At 37.3% G+C, this 26,682-nt stretch overlaps 1 protein-coding gene across 1 annotated transcript in view; it reads left to right on the top strand.

The window, feature by feature from the left end:
- Positions 1-26,682, top strand: part of UGGT2 (UDP-glucose glycoprotein glucosyltransferase 2) — a 200,708-nt gene that overhangs the window by 52,859 nt on the left and 121,167 nt on the right. The window contains exons 7-10 of the mRNA XM_036250132.1: positions 12,392-12,464; positions 17,056-17,156; positions 18,135-18,234; positions 20,641-20,701. Coding sequence (XP_036106025.1) covers positions 12,392-12,464; positions 17,056-17,156; positions 18,135-18,234; positions 20,641-20,701 — 335 coding nt within the window. The remainder of the gene's footprint in view (positions 1-12,391; positions 12,465-17,055; positions 17,157-18,134; positions 18,235-20,640; positions 20,702-26,682) is intronic.

The raw sequence follows: 26,682 nt of genomic DNA, 5'->3' as shown, positions 1-26,682 counted from the left end.
GCTGCCTGGGCCAGGGTGTAGTCAAGGCAGACTTGGGTGGGTATCAGTGACTGAGCGGTGTGGCTTTGGGGTGGGGGCCATTCCCTCCTTTCCCATGAACCTGACTGGTGGTGCCTCCCCAGCATAAAAGATCTACTAGCTCCAACTGTGGAGCTCCTGGTGGCCCCACCCTCCCTAATCCCATGGGGTCCCCACTCTGCTGAGCTGAGGCTCCAGGCAGAATGTGTGACAGGCAGGCTGAGTTGTGTGGCTCTAGGAGAGGAGCCATTTTTTTCTCGCCTGCCTGATTGGTTCAGAGCCTTCCCTTCACACGGCTAAATCTTGGTCTGTTTGGGCCTGATAAACTCTGCTGGCCTCATCCTGATGACTCCCTGGGACACAGCCCCACCACATAGGTTTGCGGTCACCCATTGTGGGGTCAGCTAGACTTGGTATACCCTGGGGCTTTGGCTGAGTGGCCTCATAACCAGCACTGGCACCATGTTTGAACTTGTATCAGTCTGGTGAACACCATTTGCACCTACCTAGTGACTCACTGAGAACCTACCTCATGCAAGTCAAGTACCACCAGAGGCTCTTTTAGTGACAGCCTAACAGGTAGCCAGCAAGTGGAGGCATGTACAGGCAGATCTCAAGGTGCCTTGGGCCTTTTGTTGACCAGCCCCTGGGCTCAGTGCTGAAGTAAGCCAGCATTGCTGCACAGCTTGATCCTTCTTATGCACACCAAGGCCCAGCAGAGGCAGCCACAAATTGTGGATCACTTTGTAACTCCAAAGCAGGCACCAGACCCTGCTGAGGCAAAATCCACTTTGTGTGGTCAGCATCTGCACAGCAGCTCATACACTGTGGTTGGGGTCAATTCTCATAGTCAGCTAGCCTGAGGGGCCTCCCTACATACGAATGGGCCAATAGCAATGAAGACAATTACAACTGGAGGGTTCACATAACCCACACAAGGGATGTTCCTGGAGTACCTAGTTCAGATGATCAAGGATATTGCCCTACTGGGTCCTAAAGGACTCCTACTACATAAGGCCACCCCGCCAAGACTGGGAAATATAGCACATTGACCTAATACATAAAAACAAACACAAAGAGGCAACCAAAATGGAGAGACAAACATGCCCCAAATGAAATAACAGGAGAAATCTCCAGAAAAAGAGCTAAATTAAAGGGAGGCAAGCAATTTACCACATACGGCGTTCAAAATATGGTTAAAGAATGCTCAAGAAATTTAGTGAGAACTTCAACAACATAAAAAAGGACATAGAAACCATGAAAAAGAACCAGTTAGAAATGAAGACTACAGTATCCAAATTGAAGAATACACTAGAAGAAATAAATAGGTTAGATGAAGCAGAGGATCAAATCAGTGATTTGGAAGAGAAGGTAGAAAGAAACACCTAATCAGAACAGCAAAAGGAAAACAGAATTTTAAAAAATAAGAATAGTTTAAGGGACTTTTGGGACAACATGAAGCATGACAACATTCTCATCATAGAGGTATCAAAAAGAGGAGAGAGAGAGCAAGAGATTGAGAACCTATTTGAAGAAAAAATGCCTGAAAACTTTCCTAACCTGGTGAAGGGAACAAACAAATCCAAGAAGCACAGAGTCCCAAACAGGATGAACCCAAAGAGCCCACACCAAGACACATCATAATTAAAATGGCAAATGTTAAAGACAAATGATTTGAAAAACATCAGAGAAAGGCAGTTACCTACATGGGAGCTCTCATAAGACTGTCAGCTGATTTCTCAACAGAAACATTTCAAGCGAGGGATTGGCATGAAATATTCAAAGTGATGAAAACAAGGACCTGTGACCAAGACTACATTACCCAGCAAGGTTGTCATTTAAAATTGCAGGAGAAATAAAGGGCTTTCCACATAAGAAAAAGCTAAAGGAATTTATTACCACCATTAGTATTTCAAGAAATGTTAGAGTTGTTTATAAGAGGAAGAAGAAACAAAAACCAGAGGAACATAGTTATAAAGAACAAAATAGCAAGAAATACGTACCTGTCAATAATACTTTAAATGTAAATGGCTTAGGAGGGAACCGAAAAATGGCAGCGGAGTGAACGGAGCTACACAGCCCGTCTCCCAGAACCAAACTAGAATTACAACTATAACACAGACAAATAGACGGGAAAAACCAACAGAAAGGCAGCTTGCGAGGACCATACAACGAGGGACACTGACTCCATCCCGGTAGGCTTGCGAAGGCGCGAGACGGGGGCTGGGAGACCATGGTTGGCAGCTCGGCAGCGGCCTTAGCTGGGAGCGGCGCCCTCGGGTTACACTCCCAGGCGGCTCCACAGCGCAGCCTGGACAGAGGCTGAAACAGCCACAGCCACTCACCTTGGGCTCCGGCAGGGGGACGGCAGACTGGACTGGAACTGTGTCGGGACACTCGGGGTTTGGAGGGCGCTCAGAGCTTTGGCTGAGTGCAGCCACTCAGGACGGTGGCCACATTGCTCCTTCCCAGGGCTCTGAGGAGAGGCAGCAGCCCCTCCCTCGGAGATCCAACCCCACCCTGTGGGCCATTGAAGTGCTAATTGAAGCTCACTAACAACCAGCATCTGCCCCACCCTCGTGAAATCCCCTTGTGCTGAGCACCTGAGGGAGTTTTCCAATCAACTGACAACCCAAAACCCATCAAATAACCTCAACTGCTAGCCTCCAGGCAAAAAGCTAGAGGATAACAGTACCTTTCCTGGGCTGGCAACTTTAACCAGGAAAGTAAGACTTGACAGTGGTGTTCAACGTGGGTCCTCCCTCGCTCATCGAAACACAGGAGAGGGAGCCACAAACAGCAGAACACCAACATCCACAGGGAGAACTTGACAGGCTCCAAAGCCCACAGTGATAGCCAAAATGGTGAAACACAGAAACAGAAGCCAAATGAAAGAGCAAGACACCTCCACCGAAGATGAGATCAATGTGGAGCAATTAGGCATGTTAACAGAGCTAGAATTCAGAGCCATGATCTTGAATAAGCTGAACAGCATGAGTAAGGACATAGAGACACTGAAAATAAGCCAATTGGAAATTAAAAACCAACAAGAAGAGATAAAAAAACGACATATCAGAAATGAAAAACACATTGGAAGGTTTAAAAAGCAGAGTAGGGGAAGCTGAGGACCGGATCAGTGAATTAGAAGACAGGGTAGAAAAAAATCAACCAATCAGAAAAACAAAAGGAAAAAACTATTAAAAAACAGGAAGACAGCTTAAGAGAACTATGGGACAACTGGAAACGTAATAATATTCGCATCATAGGAGTCCCTGAAGAAGAAGAAAATGAGCAAGGGATAGAGAATATATTCAAAAAAATAGTGAGAGAAAACTTCCCTAATTTGGTGAAGGAAGAAGGCATTCAAGTTCAAGAAGCACAGAGTCCCAAGTAAGAAGAACCCAAACAGGCCCACACCAAGACACATAGTAATTAAAATGCCACAAATTAAAGACAAAGAGAGAATCCTAAAAGCAGCAAGAGATAAGCAACAGGCTACCTACAAAGGGAACACCATAAGGCTCTCAGCTGACTTTTCACAAGAAACACTACAGGCCAGAAGGGAATGGCATGAAGTAATCAAAGTCATGAAAAACAAGAATCTGAATCCAAGACTACTCTATCCAGCAAGGCTATCATTCAAAATAGAAGATCAAATAAAGAGCTTCTCAGACAAAAAAGGCTAAGGGAATACATTAGCATCAAACCAGCACTGCAAGAAATGTTAAAAGGACTGCTGTAATTAGCAGTAGAAATGGGAAGAAAAATAGAACCACAGTAAACAAAAATGGCAATAAATAAGTACATATCAATAATCACCTTAAACGTAAATGGATTGAATGCTCCCATAAAGAGACACACAGTAGCTGATTGGATAAGAAAGCATGACTCATCTATATGTTGTTTACAAGAGACCCACCTCTCAACAAAAGACTCACATAGGTTGAAAGTGAAGGGATGGAAAAAAATTTTCCAAGCAAATGGAAAGCAAAAAAAAGCTGGGGTAGCAATTCTCATATCGGATAAAATAGATTTCAAAATGAAGACCATAAATAGAGACAAAGACGGCCACTACATAATATTGAAAGGATCGATCCAACAGGAAGATATAACCTTGATAAACATATATGCACCCAATATAGGAGCACCAAAATATATTTAAAATCTTCTGGAGGACTTCCAAGGAGAAATCGACAACAATACAATCATAGCAGGGGACTTCAACACCCCGTTGACAGCACTGGATAGATCCTCTAGGCAAAAAATTAGCAAGGAAACAGAGACTCTAAATGAAACACTAGACCAAATGGATTTAATAGACATCTACAGAGAATTACACCCCAAAACTACAGAATACACATTCTTCTCAAGTGCACATGGGACATTCTCAAACATAGACCACATGATAGGACACAAACTAAATCTCTACAAGTTCAAGAAGATTGAAATCATATCAAGCATCTTCTCAGATCACAATGGCATGAAACTAGAAATCAATTGCAACAAGAACATGCAAAGACATTTCAACACATGGAGGCTAAATAGCATGTTATTGAACAATGAATGGGTCACCGAGGAGATCAAGGAAGAAATTAAAAACTTCCTGGAAACCAATGAAAATGAACACACAACAACACAAAATCTATGGGATGCAGTGAAAGCAGTTCTGAGAGGGAAGTTCATAGCACTACAGGCCTACCTCAAAAAAACAAGAAAAATTTCTAATTGACTGTCTAACCTCACAACATAAAGAATTAGAAAGCAAACAAAAAGAAAACCCCAGAGCAAGTAGAAGGAAGGAAATAGTAAAGATCAGAGCAGAGATAAATGACATAGAGACCAAAAAAACAATTCAAAGGATCAATGAAACAAAGAGCTGGTTTTTCGAAAAGATAAACAAGATTGACGGACCCTTAGCTAGACTCACCAAGAAACAAAGAGAGAGAACCCAAATACACAAAATCAGAAACGAAAGAGGAGAAGTAACAACCAACACCACGGAAATACAAAAGATCGTTAACAACTACTATGAACAACTATATGGCAACAAATTCGACAATCTAAGCGAAATGGACAAATTTCTAGAAACACACAGTCTCCCAAAACTATTCCCGGAAGAGATAGAAAACTTGAACAGACCAATAACAACTAAGGAAATTGAAGAGGTAATCAAGACTCTCCCAGCAAACAAAAGCCCAGGCCCAGATGGTTTCACAGGGGAGTTTTACCGAACATTCAAAAAAGAACTAACGCCCATTCTCCTCAAACTATTTCAAAAAATTCAAGAAGAAGGAAGACTTCCAAACACGTTCTATGAAGCCAGCATAATTCTAATTCCAAAACCAGAAAAAGACAGTACGAAGAAAGAAAACTACAGGCCAATATCCCTGATGAACATAGACACCAAAATCCTGAACAAAATATTAGCAAATCGGATCCAGCAATACATCAAAAAATTATTCACCATGACCAAGTGGGATTCATTCCAGGGATGCAAGGCTGGTACAATATTCGCAAATCAATAAACGTGATACACCACATAAACAAAATGAAGAATAAAAACCACATGATCATACCAATAGATGTTGAAAAAGCATTCGACAAAATCCAGCATCCATTTCTGATAAAAACGCTCAGCAATGTAGGAATAGAGGGATCATATCTCGACATAATAAAGGCCATATATGAAAGACCTACAGCCAACATCATACTCAATGGGCAGAAACTAAAAACATTTCCATTAAGAACAGGAACAAGACAGGGATGTACACTTTCACCACTCTTAATTAACATTGTACTGGAAGTCTTAGCCACAGCAATCAGACATGAAGAAAAAATAAAAGGGATCCAAATTGGAAAGGAGGAAGTGAAACTGTCATTATTTGCAGATGACATGATATTGTACATAGAAAACCCTAAAGACTCCATCAAAAATCTATTAGACTTAATAAATGAATTTGGCAAAGTAGCAGGATACAAAATTAACGTCAAGAAATCGACGGCATTCTTGTACATCAATGATGAACTCACAGAAAGAGAAACTGAAAAAACAATCCCATTTACCATTGCGCCAAAAAAATTACGATACCTAGGAATAAACTTAACCAAAGAAGTAAAGGACCCATTTGCAGAAAACTACAGGTCATTGAAAAAAGAAATAGAGGAAGATATAAAAAAGTGGAAGCACATACCCTGTTCATGGATTGGAAGAATTAACATCATTAAAATGTCCATACTACCCAAAACAAACTATAGATTCAATGCAATCCCCATCAAAATACCAACGACATATTTCATAGAACTAGAACAAATACTTCAAAAGTTCATATGGAACCAAAAAAGACCCCGAATAGCCACAGCAATCTTGAAAAAGAAGAACAAAGTAGGTGGGATCACAATACCAGATATCAGATTATACTACAAAGCGACTATAAGCAAAACAGCCTGGTACTGGCACAAGAACAGGCATATAGACCAGTGGAACAGAACTGAAAACCCAGAAATGGACCCAAGGCAATACGCTCCATTAATATTTGACAAAGGTGGCAGGAACATACAGTGGAGTAAAGACAGCCTCTTTAATAAATGGTGTTGGGAAAATTGGGCAGCTACATGCCAAAAAATGAAACTAGACCATCAACTTACACTATACACAAAAATAAACTCAAAATGGATAAAAGACTTAAATGTGACCCGTGAATCCATAAAAATTCTAGAAGAAAATGTAGGCAACAAAATTTCGGACATCATACGGAGCAGAATTTTCACTGATACATCACCTAAGGCATCAGAAATAAAGGAGAAAATGAACACATGGGACTACATCAAACTAAAAAGCTTCTGCACAGCAAAAGAAACAATCATCAAAATGGAAAGGCAACCCACTGTATGGGAGAACATCATTGCCAATGATATATCAGATAAGGGGTTAATTTTCAATATATATAGAGTGCTCATACAGCTCCACAAAAGGAAGACAAAGAACCCAATTAAAAAATGGGCAGAGGAGCTGAATAGACACCGCTCCAAACAGGACATACAAATGGCCAAGAGACATATGAAGAAATGCTCAACATCACTAATCATCAGAGAGATGCAAATTAAAACAACAATGAGGTATCACCTCACACCTGTCAGAATGGCCACCATCAACAAATCATCAAACAACAAATGTTGGCGAGGGTGTGGAGAAAAGGGGACTCTAATACACTGCTGGTGGGAATGCAGACTGGTGCAGCCGCTATGGAAAACAATATGGTGCTACCTCAAAAAATTAAAAATTGAACTTCCATTTGACCCAGTGATCCCACTGCTGGGAATATACCCTAAGAAGCCTGAAACACCAATCAGAAAGAATATATGTACCCCCATGTTCATAGCAGCGCTATTTACAATAGCTAAGATCTGGAAACAGCCCAAGTGTCCACCAGTAGACGAATGGATAAAAAAGCTGTGGTACATATACACAATGGAGTACTATGCAGCGGTAAGAAAGAAAGATCTCTTATCCTTTGAGACGACATGGAGGGACCTGGAAAGTATTATCCTAAGTGAAAGAAGCCAAGCAGAAAAAGACAAATACCACATGATCTCACTTATATACGGAATATAATGAACATAACAGTCTGAGGAATACAGTAGACCCAGACACATGGAAGTGGGGCACAGACTGACATCCCTCAGAAGAGGGCATGGGGGGTGGGGGCGTGGGAAGAGATAAACCACAGAACTTATATGCATGTATTCATGACCAGTGGACATGGACAACTAAGCCGGGGACAGGGTGGATGGGGGGTGGGGTGGGGGGTGCCAATGGGGTAAAAAGGTAAAATATCTGTAACAAAAAAATAAATAAAAATTCATAAAATAAAAATAAAAATAATAATAAAAAAAATGTAAATGGCTTAAATGCTCCAATCAAAAGACATAAGGTAGCTGAATGGATAAGAAAATAGAACCCATATATATGCTGTCTATCAGAGACCCACCTAAGAATGAAAGATACACACAGATTGAAAGTAAGGGCTGGAAAAAGATATCTCATGCAAATGGAAAGTAAGAAAAAGCTGAAAAGGCTGAGATAGCAGTACTTATATCTGACATAATAGATTTTAAAACAAAGGCTATAATAAGAGACAAAGAAGGACACTACATAATGATAAAGGGAGCAATTCAACAGGAGGATATAATCCTTGTAAACATTTATGCACCCAATATTGGAATATATATATATATATAAATTGTATCTTGGTGGACATTAAGGGAGAGATCAACAGCAACACAGTCATAAGTAGGAGATTTTAACCCCTTATTGACATCAATGGATAGATTTTCCAGATAGAATATCCACAAGAAAACAGTGGTCTTAAATAACATAACTTGATCAGATGGATTTAATTGATATCTTCAGAGCATTCCATCCCAAAGCAGCAGAATATACATTCTTTTCAAGTCCACATGGAACATGTGGATAGACCTAGGATAGACCACATGTTAGGACACAAAGCAAGTCTGAATAAATTAAAGGAGATTGAAATCATATCAAGCATCTTCTCTGGCCATAATGGTATGAAACTCAAAGTTAGTCACAAGAAAAAACTGAATAACACATAAAGACATGGAGGCTAAGTAACGTTACAATGAACGGGTTAACAATGAGATTAATGAAGAAATCAAAAGATACCTTGAAACAAATTAAAATAACACAACTATCAATATTTATGCGACACAGTGAAAGCAGACCAAGGAAGGAAATCCATAGCATTAAAGAAACAAGAAAATTCTCACATTAAAAAATACTAACTTTACACTTACAGGTATGGGGAAAAGAACAACAAACAAAATTCAAACTGAGTTGAAGGAAAATATTTAAAGATCAGAGCAGAAATGGAGTCAAAAAAAAAAAAATGCAAAAGATTAATGAAACCAAGAGCTGGTTCTTTGAAAAGGTAAATAAGACTGTCAAACCTTTAACCAGACTCATTAAGAAGAAAAAAGAGAGTGGAGCCAAATAAATAAGAAACGAAAGAAGTAACAACTGACACCAAAGAAATAGAAAGGATTTTAAGAAAATATTACAAACAACTATATGCCAACAAATTGACAATCTGGAATAAATAAAAAAATTCCTAGAAACATAACAATATTCCAACACTGCACTAGGAAGAATCAGAGAATCTGAATAGACAAATTATAACTAGTGAAATTGAAGCAATAATAATAATAATAATTATAACAACTCTCAACAAACAAAAGTGTTTCACTGGATGGCTTCAGAGGTGAATTTTACCAAATACTCAAAGAAGAACTAATACTAATTCTTCTCAAACTATCTTTAAAATTTCAAGAGGAGTGAAAACTCTCAAGCTTATTTTACGAGGCCACCATTATCCTAATTTCAAAACCAGATAAAGACATTACAAAGAAAGAAAATTATAGGCCAATGTTCCTGATGAACATAGATACCATATTAACAAACTGATCTAGCAGTACATTAAAAATATTATATACCATGATCAAGTGGGATTTACTCTGGGGAAGCAAGATTGGTACAAAATCTTTATATCAATAAACATGATACACTACATAAACAAAGTGAATGATAAATGTAACATGGCCATATCAGTAGATTCAGAAAAAGCATTTGATAAACTCTAGCACGGATTTATGATAAAAACTCTCAGCAAAGTGAGAATAGAAGGACCATACCTCAATATAAGAAATGCAATATTATGATAAACACATAACCAACATCATACTCAGTGGGCAAAAGCTACAAGCGTTTTTCTTAAGATCAGGAACAAGACAGGGATGTCCCCTTTCACCCTTCTTCTTCAGCACAGTACTGGAAGTCCTAGTCTTAGCAGTTAGACAAGAAATAAAAGGCATCCAAATTTGAAGGGAAGAAGTTATAAGATGACATGATATTGTATATAGAGAATCCTAAAGATTCCACACACACACACACACACAAAACTACTAGAACTGATAAATGAATTCAGTAAAGTAGCAGGATACAAAATAAATATTCTGAAACCAGTTCCATTTCTGTACACCAATAATGAACTATCAGAAAAGGAAACAAAGAAAACAATCCCATTTCCAGTCACATCAAAAAGAATAAATACCTAGGAGTAAATTTAACCAAAGATGTAAAAGATCTGTACTGAGAAAATTATAAGACATTGAATAAAGAAATTGAGGAAGAGACAAGTAAGTGGAAGGGTATACCATGTTCATGAATAGGAAGAATTAATATAATTAAAATGTCAGTATCTAAAGCAATCTATAGATTCAATGCAATTTTTATCAAGATACCCATGGCATATTTCTCAAAACTAGGACAAATACTCCAAAAATTTATATGGAACCAGAAAAGACCGAATAGCTACAACAGTCCTGAGAAAGAAGATCCAAGTTGGAGGAATCACACTGCCTGATATCAGACTATACTACAAGGCCATAGTAATCAAAGCAGCATGGTACTGGCATAAAAACAGACATATAGATTAATGGAACAGAATAGAGAACATACAGTGGGGTAAAGACAGTCTATTCAATAATTGGTGTTCATAAAATTGGACAGATAGGTCCAAAAAAATGAAACTAGACCACCTTCTTTCATCATACACAAGAATAAACTCAAAATGGATTCAAGACTTAAAAGTAAGTCTCAGAACCATAAAAATCATAGAAAGAAACATAGGCAGAAAAATCTCAGACATTTCTTATAGAGATATTTTTTCTGATATATCTTCTCAGGCAAGCGAAACAAAAGAAAAAATAAACAAATGGAACTACATCAAACTAAAAAGTTTTTGCACAGTCATGGAAACCATTAACAGAATGAAAAGACAATCCACTGAATGAGATAACATATTTGCCAGTGATACATATGATATGGTGTTAATATCCAAAATTTATAAAGAACTATACAACTCAACACCAGTAAAACAAACAGTGCAATTAGAAAATGGGCACAGGACCTAAATAGATACTTCTCAAAGAGGACATGCAGATGGCCAATAGACATATGAAAAGATGCTCAATGTCACTAATCATCTGAAAAAGGCAAATTGAAACCACAGTGAGATATCACCTCACACCTGTCAGAATGGCTATCATCAATAGATCAGCAAACAACACATGTTGACAAGGATGTGAAGAAAGGGGAACCCTTGTGCACTGTTGGTGGGAATGCAGATTGGTGCAGCCACTGTGGAATGCAGGATGGAGTTACCTCAAAAAATTAAAAATGGAATTCCCTTATGATCAGTAATTCCACTTCTAGGAATATATCTGAAGAAACACAAAACACTAATTCAAAAGAATATATGTAACCCTATGTTCACTGTAGTGCTCTTTATAATAGCCAAGATTTGGAAGCAGCCCAAGTACCCATCAGGAGATGATTGGATAAAAAATGCTGTGGTACATTTACACAATGGAATACTATGTAGCCATAAAAAGAAGGAACTCTTACCTTTTTGACAATATGGATGGACCTGAAGAGTATTATGCTAAGTAAAACAAGCCAGAGAAAGACAAATACCATGTGATTTCACTTACATGTGGTATCTACTGAACAAAATAAACAAACAAAATAGAAACCACTCATGGATACAGAGAACCAACTGACAGCTGTCAGAAGAGAAGGGGGTTGAGGCTGGGTGAAAAGGTGAAGGGATTAAGCAAAAATATCACTTATATGTGGAATCTAATGAACAGAATAAACTGATGAACAAAATAGAAAGAGAGGCATGGATGCATGAAGCAGACGGACTGATGTCAGGGACGAGGGTTGGGGGACTGGATGAAATAAGGTGAAGGGATTAAGCAAAACTGTAACATAGACATAGACAACAATGTGGTGATAGTCAGAGGGAAAAGGGGGGTGGGGTAGGTGGAGGTGGGCAAAGTAGGGATAAATGGGGACTGAAAGACTTTGCTTTGACCAGTGGGTGCATAATGCAGTATGCAGATGATGTTTTGTTGAGTTGTACACTTGAAACCTGTGTGGTTTTTTGAACCATTGTCACCCCAATAAATTCAATGGAAAAACAACAACTCATAGACATAGACAATAGTATTTGATTACCAAAGGGAAAGGAAGGTGAAAGGAGGTAGAAGAGGGTAAATGGGGTATAAATGGTGACAGGAGACTTGACTTTGGGTGGAGAACACACAATACAATATCCAGATGATATATTATAGAATTGTAAACTTGAAACCTTTTTAATTTTACTAACCAGTGTTACCCCAATACCATGAAGGTAAAACAAATGGAATTTCATTTTGAGTTCTTCTAATATTTGATTACATAATCTTTTCCCAGTCTGAAAATGTTTTGTTTGGTGTTGTTTCCAAAATATAGCTGTGACTAATACTACTGTAGATGGTGAGATCGAAACAAATGAAGTTCAAGGATTTCTCTTTGGGAAACTAAAGTAAGTCTGAAATGAAATAAAATTATATTGCTATACTCTTAAATATGCTTTTAAAAGAATTAATTCAATGTGCTTTGTTGGCTTATGTTTCACTTTTTTTTAATTTATTTATTTTCAAATCTTTATTGTTGGATGTAAAATGTATTACAGATGTTCCACATTTTTCCCCCATTGACCCCCTCCTCCCCACTCCCGCCCCCCTCCTACCTTTTCCCACACTATTGTCTGTGTCCATTGGTTATGCATATAAGTTCTTTGGTTTATTTCTACCCACCCCCAACCCCTTTCCCTTTGAGGTTTGTCAGTCTAGCAATGAATTTGTGCTTCTTAATCCCTTCACCTTTTTCACCCATTCCCCCAACCCCCTTCCCAACTGGCAACCAACAAAATGTTCTCTGTATCTATGAGAATGTTTCTGTTCTTCCAGTTCATTTTGTTTGTAGATTCCATTGTTGATAGATATGTATTCATTGCCATTTTGTTTGTTCATACATTTTATCTTTTTCTTCAAAAAGACCCTTCATCATTTCATATAATAACGGTTTGGTAGTGATGAACTCCTTTAACTTTTTCTTGTCTGGGAAAGTTTTTATATGTCCATCGATTCTAAATGACAGCTTTGCAGGATATAGTAATTTTGGTTGTAGGTTCTTGGTTTTCATCACTCTGAATATTTCTTGCCACTCCCTTCTGGCCTGCAAAGTTTCTTTTGAGAAATCAGTTGACAGCCTAATGGGAACTCCCTTGTAGGTAACTATCTGCCCTTCTCTTGCTGCTTTTAAGATTCTCTCTTTGTCTTGAACCTTTTGCATTTTGATGATGATGTGTCTTGGTGTGGGCCTCTTGGGATTCATCTTGTTTGGGACTCTCTGTGCTTCCTGGACTTGTATGTCTGTTTCCTTCACCAAGTTAGGAAAGTTTTCTGCCATTATTGTTTCAAACAGGTTTTCGATTTTTTGTTCTCTCTCTTCTCCTTCCGGCACCCGCAAGATGCGAATGTTGGCACGCTTGAAGTTGTCCCAGAGGCTCCTTACACTATCCTCATTTTTTTGGATTCTTTTTTCTTTTTGCTGTTCTGATTGGGGATTTTTTGCTTCCTTATATTCCAAATCGATGGTTTGCTCCTTGGATTTACATACTCTATTATTGAAGCTGTGTAAATTATTCTTTATTTCAGTTAATGCCTCCTTTAATTCTAACTGTGTATCCATGATTTCTAACTGGTCCTTTTTTATGCTCTTGAGGCCCTCCCTAAGTTCACTGAGGTTCTCACTAAGTTCATTGAGCATCCTTATAAGCAGTATTTTGAACTCGGTATCTGATAGGTTGCTTATCTCCCTTTCGCTTTGTTCTTTTATTGGGGTTTTGTTCTGTTCTTTCATTTGGGACCTGTTTCTTTGTATCCTCATTTTGGCTGCCTCCCTGTGTTTGTTTCTGTGTATTACTTAATGAGAGGTATGGGGCTCGCTGAGACCCGATGCTGCTCTTTTGAAAGAATTTAGGAAAAACCTGAAGCAGGATCCAAGACCAGCCAATCTTATGGTTAAGCAAGTGGCAACAGCTTGGGTGGGCTTGAAAGTTGTGTGGGGCGGGGCGGAGCCTCAGGGAGTCAGCAGGGCAGGGCTACCAGTGTGAGCCAGGTTGCTGGAGTCCCAGATATGGCTTCTGTCTGCCGCCCCCGGGAAGGGCTCACCAAAGGAACAAAGGCCTCTTACAGCACGTTTGTCCCAGAGAGAGCCCCCTCTCCAGCCCTCGCTCCAGTGCCAAACAGCTCAGTTCTTCCCTGTATGTCTCTGCTGCCCCTCAAGCTGCCTCCCCTCCGAGCTTAGAGGGAGAGAGTCCGATAAGTCCGTGCGCCGGCCCTTTAGGGAGCTGCCTGGGGCTCCAGCCGCGTCAGCCTCCCTGAGCCTCAGTTCCCGCTGGTTTTTCCAGCCAGAAGTTATGGGGACTTCTCTTCCTGGCACCGGAACCCTGAGCGGGGCACCTGGTGTGGGGACCCCTCAGTCCTCAGGAAGAACCTTCCCAGCCTCAGGAGCCTCCTGATTTTTATCCGCCACACTTGGGTGTGGGACCAGCTCGTCTCGCCGCCACGCCACCGCCGCCCCTCCTACCAGTCTGGATGTAGCTGCTTTTTTTTTTAATTCCGTAGTTGTAGGACTTCCGTTCAGCTTGATTTCAGGCGGTTTTGAATGATGGTTGTTCTGTAGTTTAGTTGTAACTTTGATGTGGATGTGGGAGGACGCGATACCGCGTTTACCTACGCCGCCATCTTGACCGGAAATCTATGTTTCACATTTTTTTTTTTTTTTTTTTTAATCCTCACCCGAGGACACCCTTTCATTCTTTGTTCAGATAGAGCAGGAGGGAGAGAGAGAGAGAAACATCGATGTGAAAGGGACACATCGAGTGGCTGCCACCCACATGACCAACCAGGGCCGGGGACAAACTGCAACCGAGGTACATGCCCTTAGCGGGAACCGAACCCGGGTCTCTCCGGACCGCAGGCCGACGCCTTAACCACTGAACCAAACCGGCCAGGGCTGTTTCACATTTTTAAAATACACAATTGTTTTTATTTATTATAAGAGTAATACACAATTAATGCAAAAACACAAAATTCAAAAATAATCACTGATTCAACAATGTAAATGTGATTAGAAAATAGGATTGAAAATAATCAAAGTTATCTCTGGCAAAAACTAAAGCAAAACTTTATAGAATCTTTTATAGATATAGGTTACAAAAATCATGGTTATTATTTAGCATGAAAAAAGTCATAATTTTTAACACTTCAAAAGAAGAGAAAATAGCTTATTTCCCTAAATTTCCATGTTTCAGATTCTCACATTAAAAATCTTTTCATGTCTGGTCTTAATTTCATATCAGTGTGTAAGTAAACTTTGAAAAATTAAAGTTGTGTGCCCTTTTTTCTCCTGCATCACTGATTGAAGATAAGGAATAGGATGGTGAGTGTTCTCTGAATATTCATGAGTGGGGATCATTGTAGTTTTATGTGTGCTTTCTCTTACTTACAAGAAGGAAAAGTTTATGATTCCAATATAAAGGCAAAATTAAAAGAAAAGGACTGTTTTTATTAATATCTTTAGTTCTTGTTTAGTATTACAAGTATTTATAAAGGACACTTATCTACTCTGGTGAGTAGATAACTGTATAGAATGAGGGGAACATTTTTGGAGATTGTGCTAATTTATACAGATGACTGAGTTACATTTCTAAACTATATTGGCCAAGCAGTCTACTAGTGGCCTTGAAAAGTTAATGCATCTTGCAAAACAGATTTATTCTAATTAAGGTATTTATTTAGTAGATAAAAAAGACATTTTAATTCCAATTTCAGCTGTGTCTCAACATCTTGGAATCCGTAGTTCTGTTCTTTTTTAAACATAACTTTTTATAGGAATAAATTGTGCATCCTCCAAAATTCTTTGGAACCCCGGGATATTAGTTTTTTAAGAGGAAATACTCAGAGTTTGTTCTTATATCATTACTCGTTTGAGTTAGGGAGAAAAAAATTGCTTTTAGATATTTATGAATAATATATTTTGGCCTGAATTACATAATTCTAGCAATGAAAATTATTAAGAGGATGATTTAAAATGCAAAACTATACATATTACCTCTTATAAACTTAATATTACTCTGTCACTTAAAATTTAGACAAATGAGGGGTTAATGTGATTTGTAGTGAACTTCTCTGACGTTTTGTTGGTTTTTCATTATGAGAACAGTCATAGTCAGTCTTGATTCATTTTTAAAATGTGGTCCCACATTATAATCAAATTACAAGATATTAACACTGTAGTATATCGTTATCTATAAGATTAATGCATTTCTGTGTATATATATTTTTATTTTTCATTTTGCTTTTCAATATCTATTTCTCTTTACTGCTCAAATTATTTATTTTATAAGATGGAATGGTAGCTAAAGTGTTTTTTTAAAAAGAATTCTTTTTAAATATGAAGTGATACTGTTGATTTCATGAGAGATAGAAGATTATACTTTAGAGTGTGTGTATAGCAAAATGTTATTCCAGTACATTATTTTTTGGCACTCTAAAAGATACCTAGATGTGTTTAATAGTAGGTAAAATTATCTTAGTTTTTTTATATATATATCTAAAACATGGAACTTTTTAGAAATAGAGTAAACTCTAGATTGTATAAGAAGCATTTGTATTTTCCCTTATAAAGTAGTTTTTATTTTAAATTATAAAAACAATACTTTTAATTTATAAAATTTTTAAATAAAATATACATAGCATAAAAACTAATAATTTAGCCCTCACCCTTGGGTCCCTTCTAGGTAATGTTAACATGTTGACAACTGAGAGAGAATACATCTCTCTAAATTTTATTTTGTTTTGTTTTTTATAATGGTAAAATAGACATATATCGCTCTCATTTATTTTTAAGTTCTGTGGATATAGTTACATCATGATTTATTCTGTTAATGATGAACAATTAGTTTGTAACTAATTATTTAGAAGAGTTAACTTCAAAAACATACTGCTTATATAGTGATTTCTAGTAAGTTTAGATAATTAACATTACTTAATATTTTAATTCAGAGAAAGATATTCAGATCTTAGAGATAACTTGACAGCATTCCAAAGATACCTGATTGAGTGGAGCAAAGAAATAGCGCCTTTGAAAGTCTGGGAACTACAAGGTATAGTATTTTGGCCTGCTTTACCACAGCAGTTTGGTAACTGATCTGTTTTATTAAATAAGCTTTTATATAGCATGATATAAATTATTTTATAGAAAGTAATTACTATGATGCAAATAATATAAATTATTACATTATTTCTTGTGGAAGCAAATATTTAATTAAAAGGTTATTCATCAAGTAAATTATATTTTTTTGTCTGTAAGACTTAAAAACATACAATGTCTGATATTATCTAATCATTTTTAAATTGTATACTGATTTATCTTATTGGTTCATCTGAAATATTCAATCACATTTCAGGGAATTGACAACATTGATTAAAAATCCCAACTAGTAGGTCAGGAGAAATCAGACCTAATTCTTAGTTTTCTTTTATTTAAAATTTGATGTTAATAGACTGACTATTGCATTGCATGTTTCACTATTAGTTTAGAACAGCTTCTGGGCTGACATCCCATAAGCCGATATTTTATGGCCAAAATTTAGTTTGGATTGAACTATAAGTCCTTTTGCTTGTAATTTATTATTATTACTGTTTGTAATTTTAGTAAGTGATGGGGACATGTTCTTTTATGTTGTTGTTAATCCTCACCCAGGATGTTTTTTCCATTGGTTTGTTTTGAGAGAGAGTGGAAGAGAGGGGGGGGGAGAGAGAGGGGGAGAGAGAGAGAGAGGGAGAGAGAGGGAGAGAGAAAGAGAGAAACATCAATGTCAGAGAGACACGTCGATTGGTTGCCTCCCACACGTGTCCCAACCAGGGTGGGGGGTTAAACCTGCAACTGAGGTATGTGCCCTTGACCGGGAATCAAAACTATGACTGGGAATCAAACCTGTGACTTTTTAAAAATGCTAAATATAAGAGTGTTAACATGTCTGTATAAGAATATATGGCCAGAGGGTCAAATAAATTACTTGGAAATCTATAAAGGTTATGGCATAATGCTAGATTGTTTTAATGATATTTTTTTCTTCTAGATCTTAGTTTTCAAGCAGCTTCTCAAATAATGGCCACTCCAGTTTATGATGCCTTAAAATTAATGAAAGACATTTCACAGAATTTCCCCACGAAAGCCAGGTATAGTAAAGTTCATTGGCTTGATTATAGCCAGAATTCTTAACATTAAATAAGTTTTATGAAAACAGCTAATTTCATTTAACATAATAACATCAATTAAGTGTTTATGAGTGAAATCAGGGCCTTTCTTTATTATCTATGTTGGGTTTGTTTTTTTTTTTTTACCAGAGCAGAATATTGGCTTCTATACATGCGTATACTCTTGAACTAGAGGCAAATGGAAAGGAAAAAAATAACTCACTAAATATATATATTTAAATATAAACAGTGAGACATAATATTCCCAGAAAAAACTTGTTTAAGCGTAAATTAAAAGGGAATTTTTTTCTTTCTACCATGGAGGATGTTGAAAGGTACTATTCTAAATTAGATCTATGCCCAAAGTATAGCCAAATCTTTTTCTTGCCATTTTAGATTCCAAATAATTAGTAAGGTTTTAACTGTATCTGATATCTTTTGGAATACTTTTTGCCAATTGGATATCTAATTGAACTGCTTCCAGAAATATTAATGTTACATTTTACATATCTTTCAGTTCAACAGATAATAATATCTAAAAGTAACCAATACATACAATTCAGGTTACCATGTACTGTAAGGATTGACAAAATCATAAGACTTTGATGCAATTGTATTTGGATCTGAAATGACAGAATATAAAATTATAGGCAACCAGTAAAATATAACGTAAGTTAGCTTATATTGAACGCATGCAACATGTGACAAGTACAACGATAGTGTTTTATTGAGAGGAATTGGAGAGCGTCCTTGGCTCTCAGCATCCCTTCGTTAGCATTAGATGATTGCTAGGCCTCTGTTTGTCTCAAACACTCTTTTGTACATTTATCCACAGTACAATTTACTGACTCTTATCTAGATATTCTTTACCTTGGTAAGATAAATAAATAGTACATAGTTGGTCACAAGATACCAAGAACCTTTTCGTGGTATCCTAAAAATAGACAGATTTGTCACCGTATTTACAGATTAAGAATGAATATTTTATATGACTCTTTAGATTTTAGTTTAAACACTCAAATTTGAGAAGTCAGTATTTATATTATGAAATACAAAATATGTATGTGTATATAAATATTATGTTTAGCCACATTGCTCTTAAGAATAGCTTTTGAAATTACTCGATCAAATATAAATAAAGTAAAATAATTTTAGTTTTAAGAAGACAGTTGATTTGCTCTTTGACAGTGTCAGTACCACGACTGAGAGTTTCAGCTGACACACTCTAATCTTAATTTGTGGTTGGTCATTTAAAAAAATTTGCAAACTGTGTTAACACTGCTTAATGGCTAAATTGTAACCTTGAGCATATCTCTCAAACATGCAGTGAGCAATCAGTAAATGTTTGTTGAAATGAAATATTGCTAAGTGAATGGAAAATTTGCATTATCAAATTTATGTAATTTCTCTCAAATGCCGCCAAATTTTAGGAGATAATGCATACTTATTGTGGGTTGTTTTAAGATACCCCTTTCTTGAGTTTTACTTAAAGCAGACCTTTGCATTTACAATCTTTTACTTTTTATTTATTGTATTTTTTTGTTAATCCTCACCCAAGGATATTTTTTCCCATTAATTTTTTTAGAGAGAGTAGAAGGAAGGAAAGGGGTAAGGGAAAGAGAGAGAAACATTTATGTGAGAGAGACACATCGATTGGTTAACTCCTGAATGTGCCCCAACTGGGGCTGGGGGTCGAACCTGAAACCCAGTTACATGCCCTCGACCAGGAATCTAACCTGCAACTCTTTGATGTGCAGGTCGACGTTCTAACCACCAGCCAGGCCAATCTTTTAATTTTTAAATCATTTTCTTATGTGCATTAAATTAACAGATACATAACTAAGCATTCTTAGGAGCTAAGTCAAATAATAGACTTATTTTTTAAATTTCTTTTATAAGGGAGTTATAAGCTCTTCAGGAGTGAATATGTGAAGTGATCATCATCATTTTATAACTTATGCTCTGTGGTAGAGATTCAGGTTAACCAAAATTGTTGGTATACAAATATTCTGAAAATTGCCTGTTTGCATTGACACATATGATGACATTGACAATTTCTTGCAAAATTTCTCTGTATGGAAAAACAACACAAAATAGCATTCTTAATTAAGTATTTTTGAAAAATAAGTATGTAGTAGTAAGCAAGTTCTGACCATACCTAATGCATACAGTTAGTGCACATGAACTTTTGACAGTCTCTGTTCCACCTGAATCACATACCCTTGTCAAAGGAAAGCCATAGTACCACTTGTCAAATAGGCTATATAGAAATGGCATGAAGCCTTTAGAGTTGTTCATTTCTTACACATAGTATTATATTACTTTGAATTATAGATTAATCCTGAACATTTAAGGAGGAATGAGTTATATCAGTATTTATTTTTCCAGATCTCTGACCAGAATTGCTGTAAGTCAACACATGAAGAAGGAAATACAGAAAAATCAACAGGTTTGTCTGAATTCCTTTATTTAAAAATTTACTACACTTACATCACTGTTTTAGACTTTGGATCTTTAATTTTCATACAAAAAAGAAAATGTTCTTTTGCATGTTTTGATTATTAAAACAGTTCAAGTTTTTTCATTTTTGTACTGTCTACATAGTCTGTAATTCTAGCCAATCTTTCTTGACATATAGTCTACTTATCGCCACATTCACCCTATACTTCAAACCTTTTGCCCATGTAGCACGGTTTTCTTCATAGGATAAAGAATAAAGAATATGAGCTAATTATTGTTTCTCATAATTAGTTTTGCTTAAAAATTTGAGGACCAAATTAAGTTTAGACCATTGGAACATTATTAGATCTTATAGCGTGTAGGACACAATTGATTGGTAGTTTGGTAAGACTCTTCCAAGTGATTTCTCAAATTACCTTAAGAGTCCAAATGATCCTAATTGTGTTAATAATACTTGTGAAGTACTTAGAACATTGCCTGGTTGTATTAAATAGGATTAGTCCGGTTTTAAGTAATACAATGCCAAATATACAGGACCCCCAAAAATACTTTAAATTTCTCACATAAAAAGAAGTCTTTTTTTTTATTTTTTTATCCTCACCCGAGGACTTTTTTCCATTTTTTGTTCAGATAGAACGAGAGGGAGAGAGAGAGAGAGAGAGAAACATTGATGTGAACGGACACATCGAGTGGCTGCCACCCACATGACCAACCAGGGCCGGGGACAAACTGCAACCGAGGTACGTGCCCTTAGCGGGAACCGAACCCGGGTCTCTCTGTACCGCAGGCCGACGCTCCAACCGCTGAGCCAAACTGGCCAGGGCTAAAAAGAAGTCTTAAAGTAGCTGGCTGCAGGCTTGGCTTTTTTCTTTTTATGGTTGCAAAATGGCTGCCACAACTCCAGACTTCTTATATGAATATAGATCACATTTATCCTTACTGAAGCTTCCTGGAACACTTCGGCCAACTTTTACTTCAACTCATTGGCCAAAATATTATAATGCGGTTATCCCTAGTTGCAAGGGAGGGTAGAAAAGTCAGTGTTTACTTTTCTAGTAATTGAGGCAAGCAGAGGAGAAGTGGGTTAGAGATGGTGCTAGATTAGCCAGCCAGCAGTGCCCGTCACACTGAGGCAGAGTAAGCTCTTAATAAATGTCACCTGTTCTGATGGTGATGCCTACAATGACAAAGAAGTAGATGCTTAGTTCTGTGGGCATGGGTGTTGGGAACCATAACATATTATCCCTACCTGGGATGTTCTTTATGACCAACTAACAAATTCTTGTTTATCTTTCGAAACTGAGTTGTAGCATTCTTCTTTCTGTGATTTTCCTAATTGCTCTTAACTGTTCTTCAAGCAGAATGGATTGTTTTCTTACACAAGAGTTACTATATGTGGTTGTTTGAATAATGCCACCTTTAATAAGAAAGGAAGAGATGGAAAAGAAAAGGAGGGGAAAGAAAGGAATACCAGAGTATCAGTGGCTTCATATAATCCAGGTTGTTTTTTGCTCATTTAACATCCTAAGTGGGTGATCTGGGTCATCAAAGCTTTGTTGTATGTGGTGATTTTGGGTCCAGAGGCTGGAGGATTTTCTGAGGTTAAAGAGGAGATATTGTAGGAATAAAAGATAATTTGGATAAAGATCCAAATCACCAAATGGGATCATTTTAAAGGTAGACCTGTAGAATAACATAATCATGGGATGATGATGATAATCAAAACTAGTTGCTAAAGTAGAGTGAAAGTAAAAGTTAGTAGAAATGAGTAAATCAGAACACTCTGAATCTGGGGGTATGAATGAGTACAGTAACTGGCACAGATCATTCCCTCAGAAATGTTTGTTGAATTGAAAACTTTTGAATGTTTAAATGTTATCTATAATGCATTCTATATAGAAGATATATTGTAGCAGTCATCAGTATCCCAATGTATAAACTGGGATCCAGTGATTTCTGGTTCACAGAATTGGTGCAAGACAGAACCAGAATTTGTGTCCTGATCTACAGTTCATTTCAGAACAATTTAATAAGCATTTTGAATTTGTTCAAGTGCCAAACACCTTACCAGGTAATTGGAAAACAAAAATATTTGAGATTAAAAATTTGATCTAGTCACTTTTCTTCTAAAAATTCTTCAGTGATTACTGTTTTCAGAAGAATAACATACAAAATGCTAGAGAGGTGTATTTAAATAAAACCAGGTGAATAGGGAGAGTCTGGTGTAGACTGCTGGCTCCCTACAAAAATCACAGGGAAGCCCTGGCCAGTTTTGCTCAGTGGTTAGAGCATCGGCCTGTGGACCAGAGAGTCCAGGGTTCAGTTCCCGCTAGGGGCACGTACTTCAGTTGCAGTTTGTCCCCAGCCCCGGTTGGGGTTGTGTGGGTGGCAGCCACTCGATGTGTCTCTCTCACATTGATGTTTCTCTCTCTCTTCCCCCCTCTCTCCGTCCCACTCTATATGAAGATAAAATGCAAAAATGTCCTCGGTGAGGATAAAAAAACACAGGGAAACCTATTGATCAGTCAAAACTGAGTTTAATAAACTTGATGTAGTTGGGAGGACAGCATCTTGGTAGAATCTTGTTAGTGTCTCAAAGGGAGGACATTAATTTAGGGTATTTATAGGGTTTGGGCGAGTGTTTAGGTGGCTTAAGTGGGGTCTTTCAAGGTAGGGAATTGTTTGGGATTGGGTAGAGCTTGTAGCACTTGAGGATTGGTGAACAGCAGTTGAGGATTGGTGAACTCAAACATGATGCACTTTTTCAAAATTAAGTTTATTGGAGTGACATAGGTTAATAAAATCATATAGGTTTCACAAAACATGCACATCCAGCCAGCATACTTAGCATAATCGGGGTGCTGATTAAACTGCATTGGCTAATTGAATTTTTTTCCAGTGGTATGTTTAATCGATATACTACTAACAGTCCAAATAATAAAGCCATAATCTTATTTGCCACACTTAATGTACATGATTTTGTATTAGGAGAATAAAAATACATATATTTTTTCTCAAAAAATTTTTATAGATTTCAAATGTACCATTCTACAGTACATCAACTGCATATTGCATTGTGTGCCCACTACCCAAAGTCAGTTCTTCGTCTGTCACCATATGTACTTTACCCTTTAGTACCCCACCCCTTCCGTCTGGTAACCACCATACTGTAGTCTAGGTCTATGAGTTTTTGGTTGGTTGTTTTTTTGTTTTGTTTTTTTTCATTTGTCGTTTTCCCGCATATGAGTGAAATCACATGGTTTTTAACTTTTTCTGTCTGACTTTTTCATGGGGCCAACATTACCCGGGCAAGGATAACACAAAAAAGGAAAGCTACAGATCAGTATCTCTGATGAATACAGATGTAAAAGTTCTGAAAAAATATGAGCAAATTGAATACATTAAAAAAATAATACATCACAATCAAGTGGGGCTCATTCCTGGGGCACAAGGATGGTTCAGCACACACAAATCAATCACTACAATACACCACATTAACAAACTAAAGGGTAAAAATCACATGATCATATCAATAGATGCAGAAAAAGCTCTTGACAAGATATAACATCCATTTATAATTAAAACACTCAACTAAATAGATATAGAACAGGGATTTTCAACCCTTTTCATCCCATAGCATAGATAAAGTAATTACTAAAATTCTGCAGCACACCAAAAAATATATATTTTGCCGATCTGACAAAAAAAAATAGATATAATTTGGATTCATTCACACTGGATGGCTATTGTTGTATTGGCTGTTGTCATTTTCTTTTATTCTTTGTGTATAGATTTTTTTGTTTTTGTGTATAGATTTTTATATAGTTTTGACCTGGGACTCATACAAAGATTGTTCAGAAACTACGACTATGCTGAAGTTATTCAAGTGAATTTTGGTTTGGTTTTAGAGGACAACAGCATTAAATCTAAAGTACATCAAATTTCCCATTGAAGTTAATGATTCTTGTTATTTTGCTCAGAAGATCAGCCAGAATCTGCTTTTGGTGATTTGAAAATAAATGTGAATCCAATGTTTGTATCTTACTATTTATTGTAAGAGCTCTTACATTATGTTCCATGACATTTTTGTTTGGAAGGAAGGGGAAAAAAGGGAGTATGGTCAAGTAGTGTAACTTTTTAATTTTGCTTCAGCAGTGTGAGACATTGTTTTAATTACATAGTTACATAAAGAACAGATGAGATACTTAAATATAAAATCTAAATAAAGGATTATACTTAATTCAAAAAGAAGTTCACACCTCCCCTAATTATGTCAACTAATTACTTAGAATGCATTCGAATTTTATAGTTTAAGAAAAATTCTCTTGATTAGAATAACCTCTCCAAAAGTTTCTCTGTAAAACAGTTTAGAATCTTTTTTTTTAAATCCTGAAAAACAAACCTTCCTATATTAAGCCTTCCTATATTAAGATTTATATCTGATTTGACTCATTTTAAATTCAGAATGCATATAGTTTCTGTTCGGAGACCAGTATACATGTTTATAAACCAGTTTACCATTACAAAGCTAAACTAGTCATCTGAGATCCAGTCAGCTGGAGATTATTTTTTAGATATTTTTTCTTTATTGATTTTAGAGAGAGAAAGGGAGAGGGAGAGAGAGAACATCAGTTGGCTACCTCCTGCATGTCCCCCACTGGAGATTTGGCCCACAACCTGGGCATGTGCTCTGACCAGGAATTGAACTGGCAACCTCTTGGTGCATGGGTCAGTGCTCAACCATTGAGCCATACCAACAGGTCCCCATTGGAAATTTTTAATTTTTTTTTTAATCCTCACACAGGGATATTTTTCCATTTATCTTCAGATAGAGTGGGAGGGAGGGATGGAGGGACGGGGAGAGAGAGCTAGAGAGCGCAACATTGATGTGAGAGAGACACATCGATTGGTTGCCTCCCGCATGACCTCAGCCAGGGCCAGGGACTGAATTGCAACCGAGGTACGTGCCCTTGACCAGAATGGAACCCAGTTGGAAATTTTTAGCTTCAAGTAATGGCTCAGCTTCATTGGTTGATAAAGGGATATGTTGCAATACATTGTTCTCTTTTTTTATTTATTTATTTTTTTAATCCTCACCCGAGGACATTTTTTCCATTTTTTTTTTTTTTTCAGACAGAGTGGAAGGGAGAGAGAGGACGAGAGAGAGAGAGAGAGAAACATCGATGTGAAAGGGACACATCGAGTGGCTGCCACCCGCGTGACCAACCAGGGCCGGGGACAAAGTGCAACCGAAGTACGTGCCCTTAGCGGGAACCGAACCCGGGTCTCTCCGGACCACAGGCCGACGCTCTAACCGCTGAGCCAAACTGGCCAGGACGTGTTCTCTTTTTTTAAATGAGGTCATCTTTCTTCATGGAGATTTATATTTGTTTCTACTCAAATGCTAAGAAGACTCCCAACTTAATTCCACATTAAATAAAAAGTCTGTGTATATTTTTTGGACCTTAAAAATAGTGAGAAATCTAGCCTCAAATCCATGTGAAGATAAATAAGAGGCAGTGAATCTATGCAAGACTTGTTCTTCCTCTTAACCAAGGTGAAATCTTCAAGTTTCTGTGCTATTTCTGCAGGGTATTTTGTTTTCTAGATCACTTTTACACTGTGAGTGTAGCACTTCTTTGTGTATATAAGGCTGTCTTGAACCCTACACCCTACCCTGGGTAAGCCCAAGGCATTGCTTCCTGTCCTTTTTAGACTAGCCCTTAAAAATCCAAGCTTTAGGGACCTAAAATTGTTCACATTCTTGGGCTTGTATTTCTACTGCTTCTCTGCCCTGAGGTGAAATCTTTACTTTTAAAAGCTAAACCATTCTGTCTGGCCAGTGTGGCTCAATGGTTGAGCATTACCCCATGCACCAAGAGGTCGCCGGTTTGATTCCCAGTCAGGACATGCCCCAGTTGTGGGCCCAATCCCTAGTGGGGGGCATTTAGGAGGCGGCTAATTGATGTT

The sequence above is a fragment of the Molossus molossus genome, unplaced genomic scaffold (assembly GCF_014108415.1).
Source record: "Molossus molossus isolate mMolMol1 unplaced genomic scaffold, mMolMol1.p scaffold_m16_p_9, whole genome shotgun sequence".
Classification (NCBI taxonomy): domain Eukaryota; kingdom Metazoa; phylum Chordata; class Mammalia; order Chiroptera; family Molossidae; genus Molossus; species Molossus molossus.
This window is presented reverse-complemented; position numbering and strand designations above follow the sequence as displayed.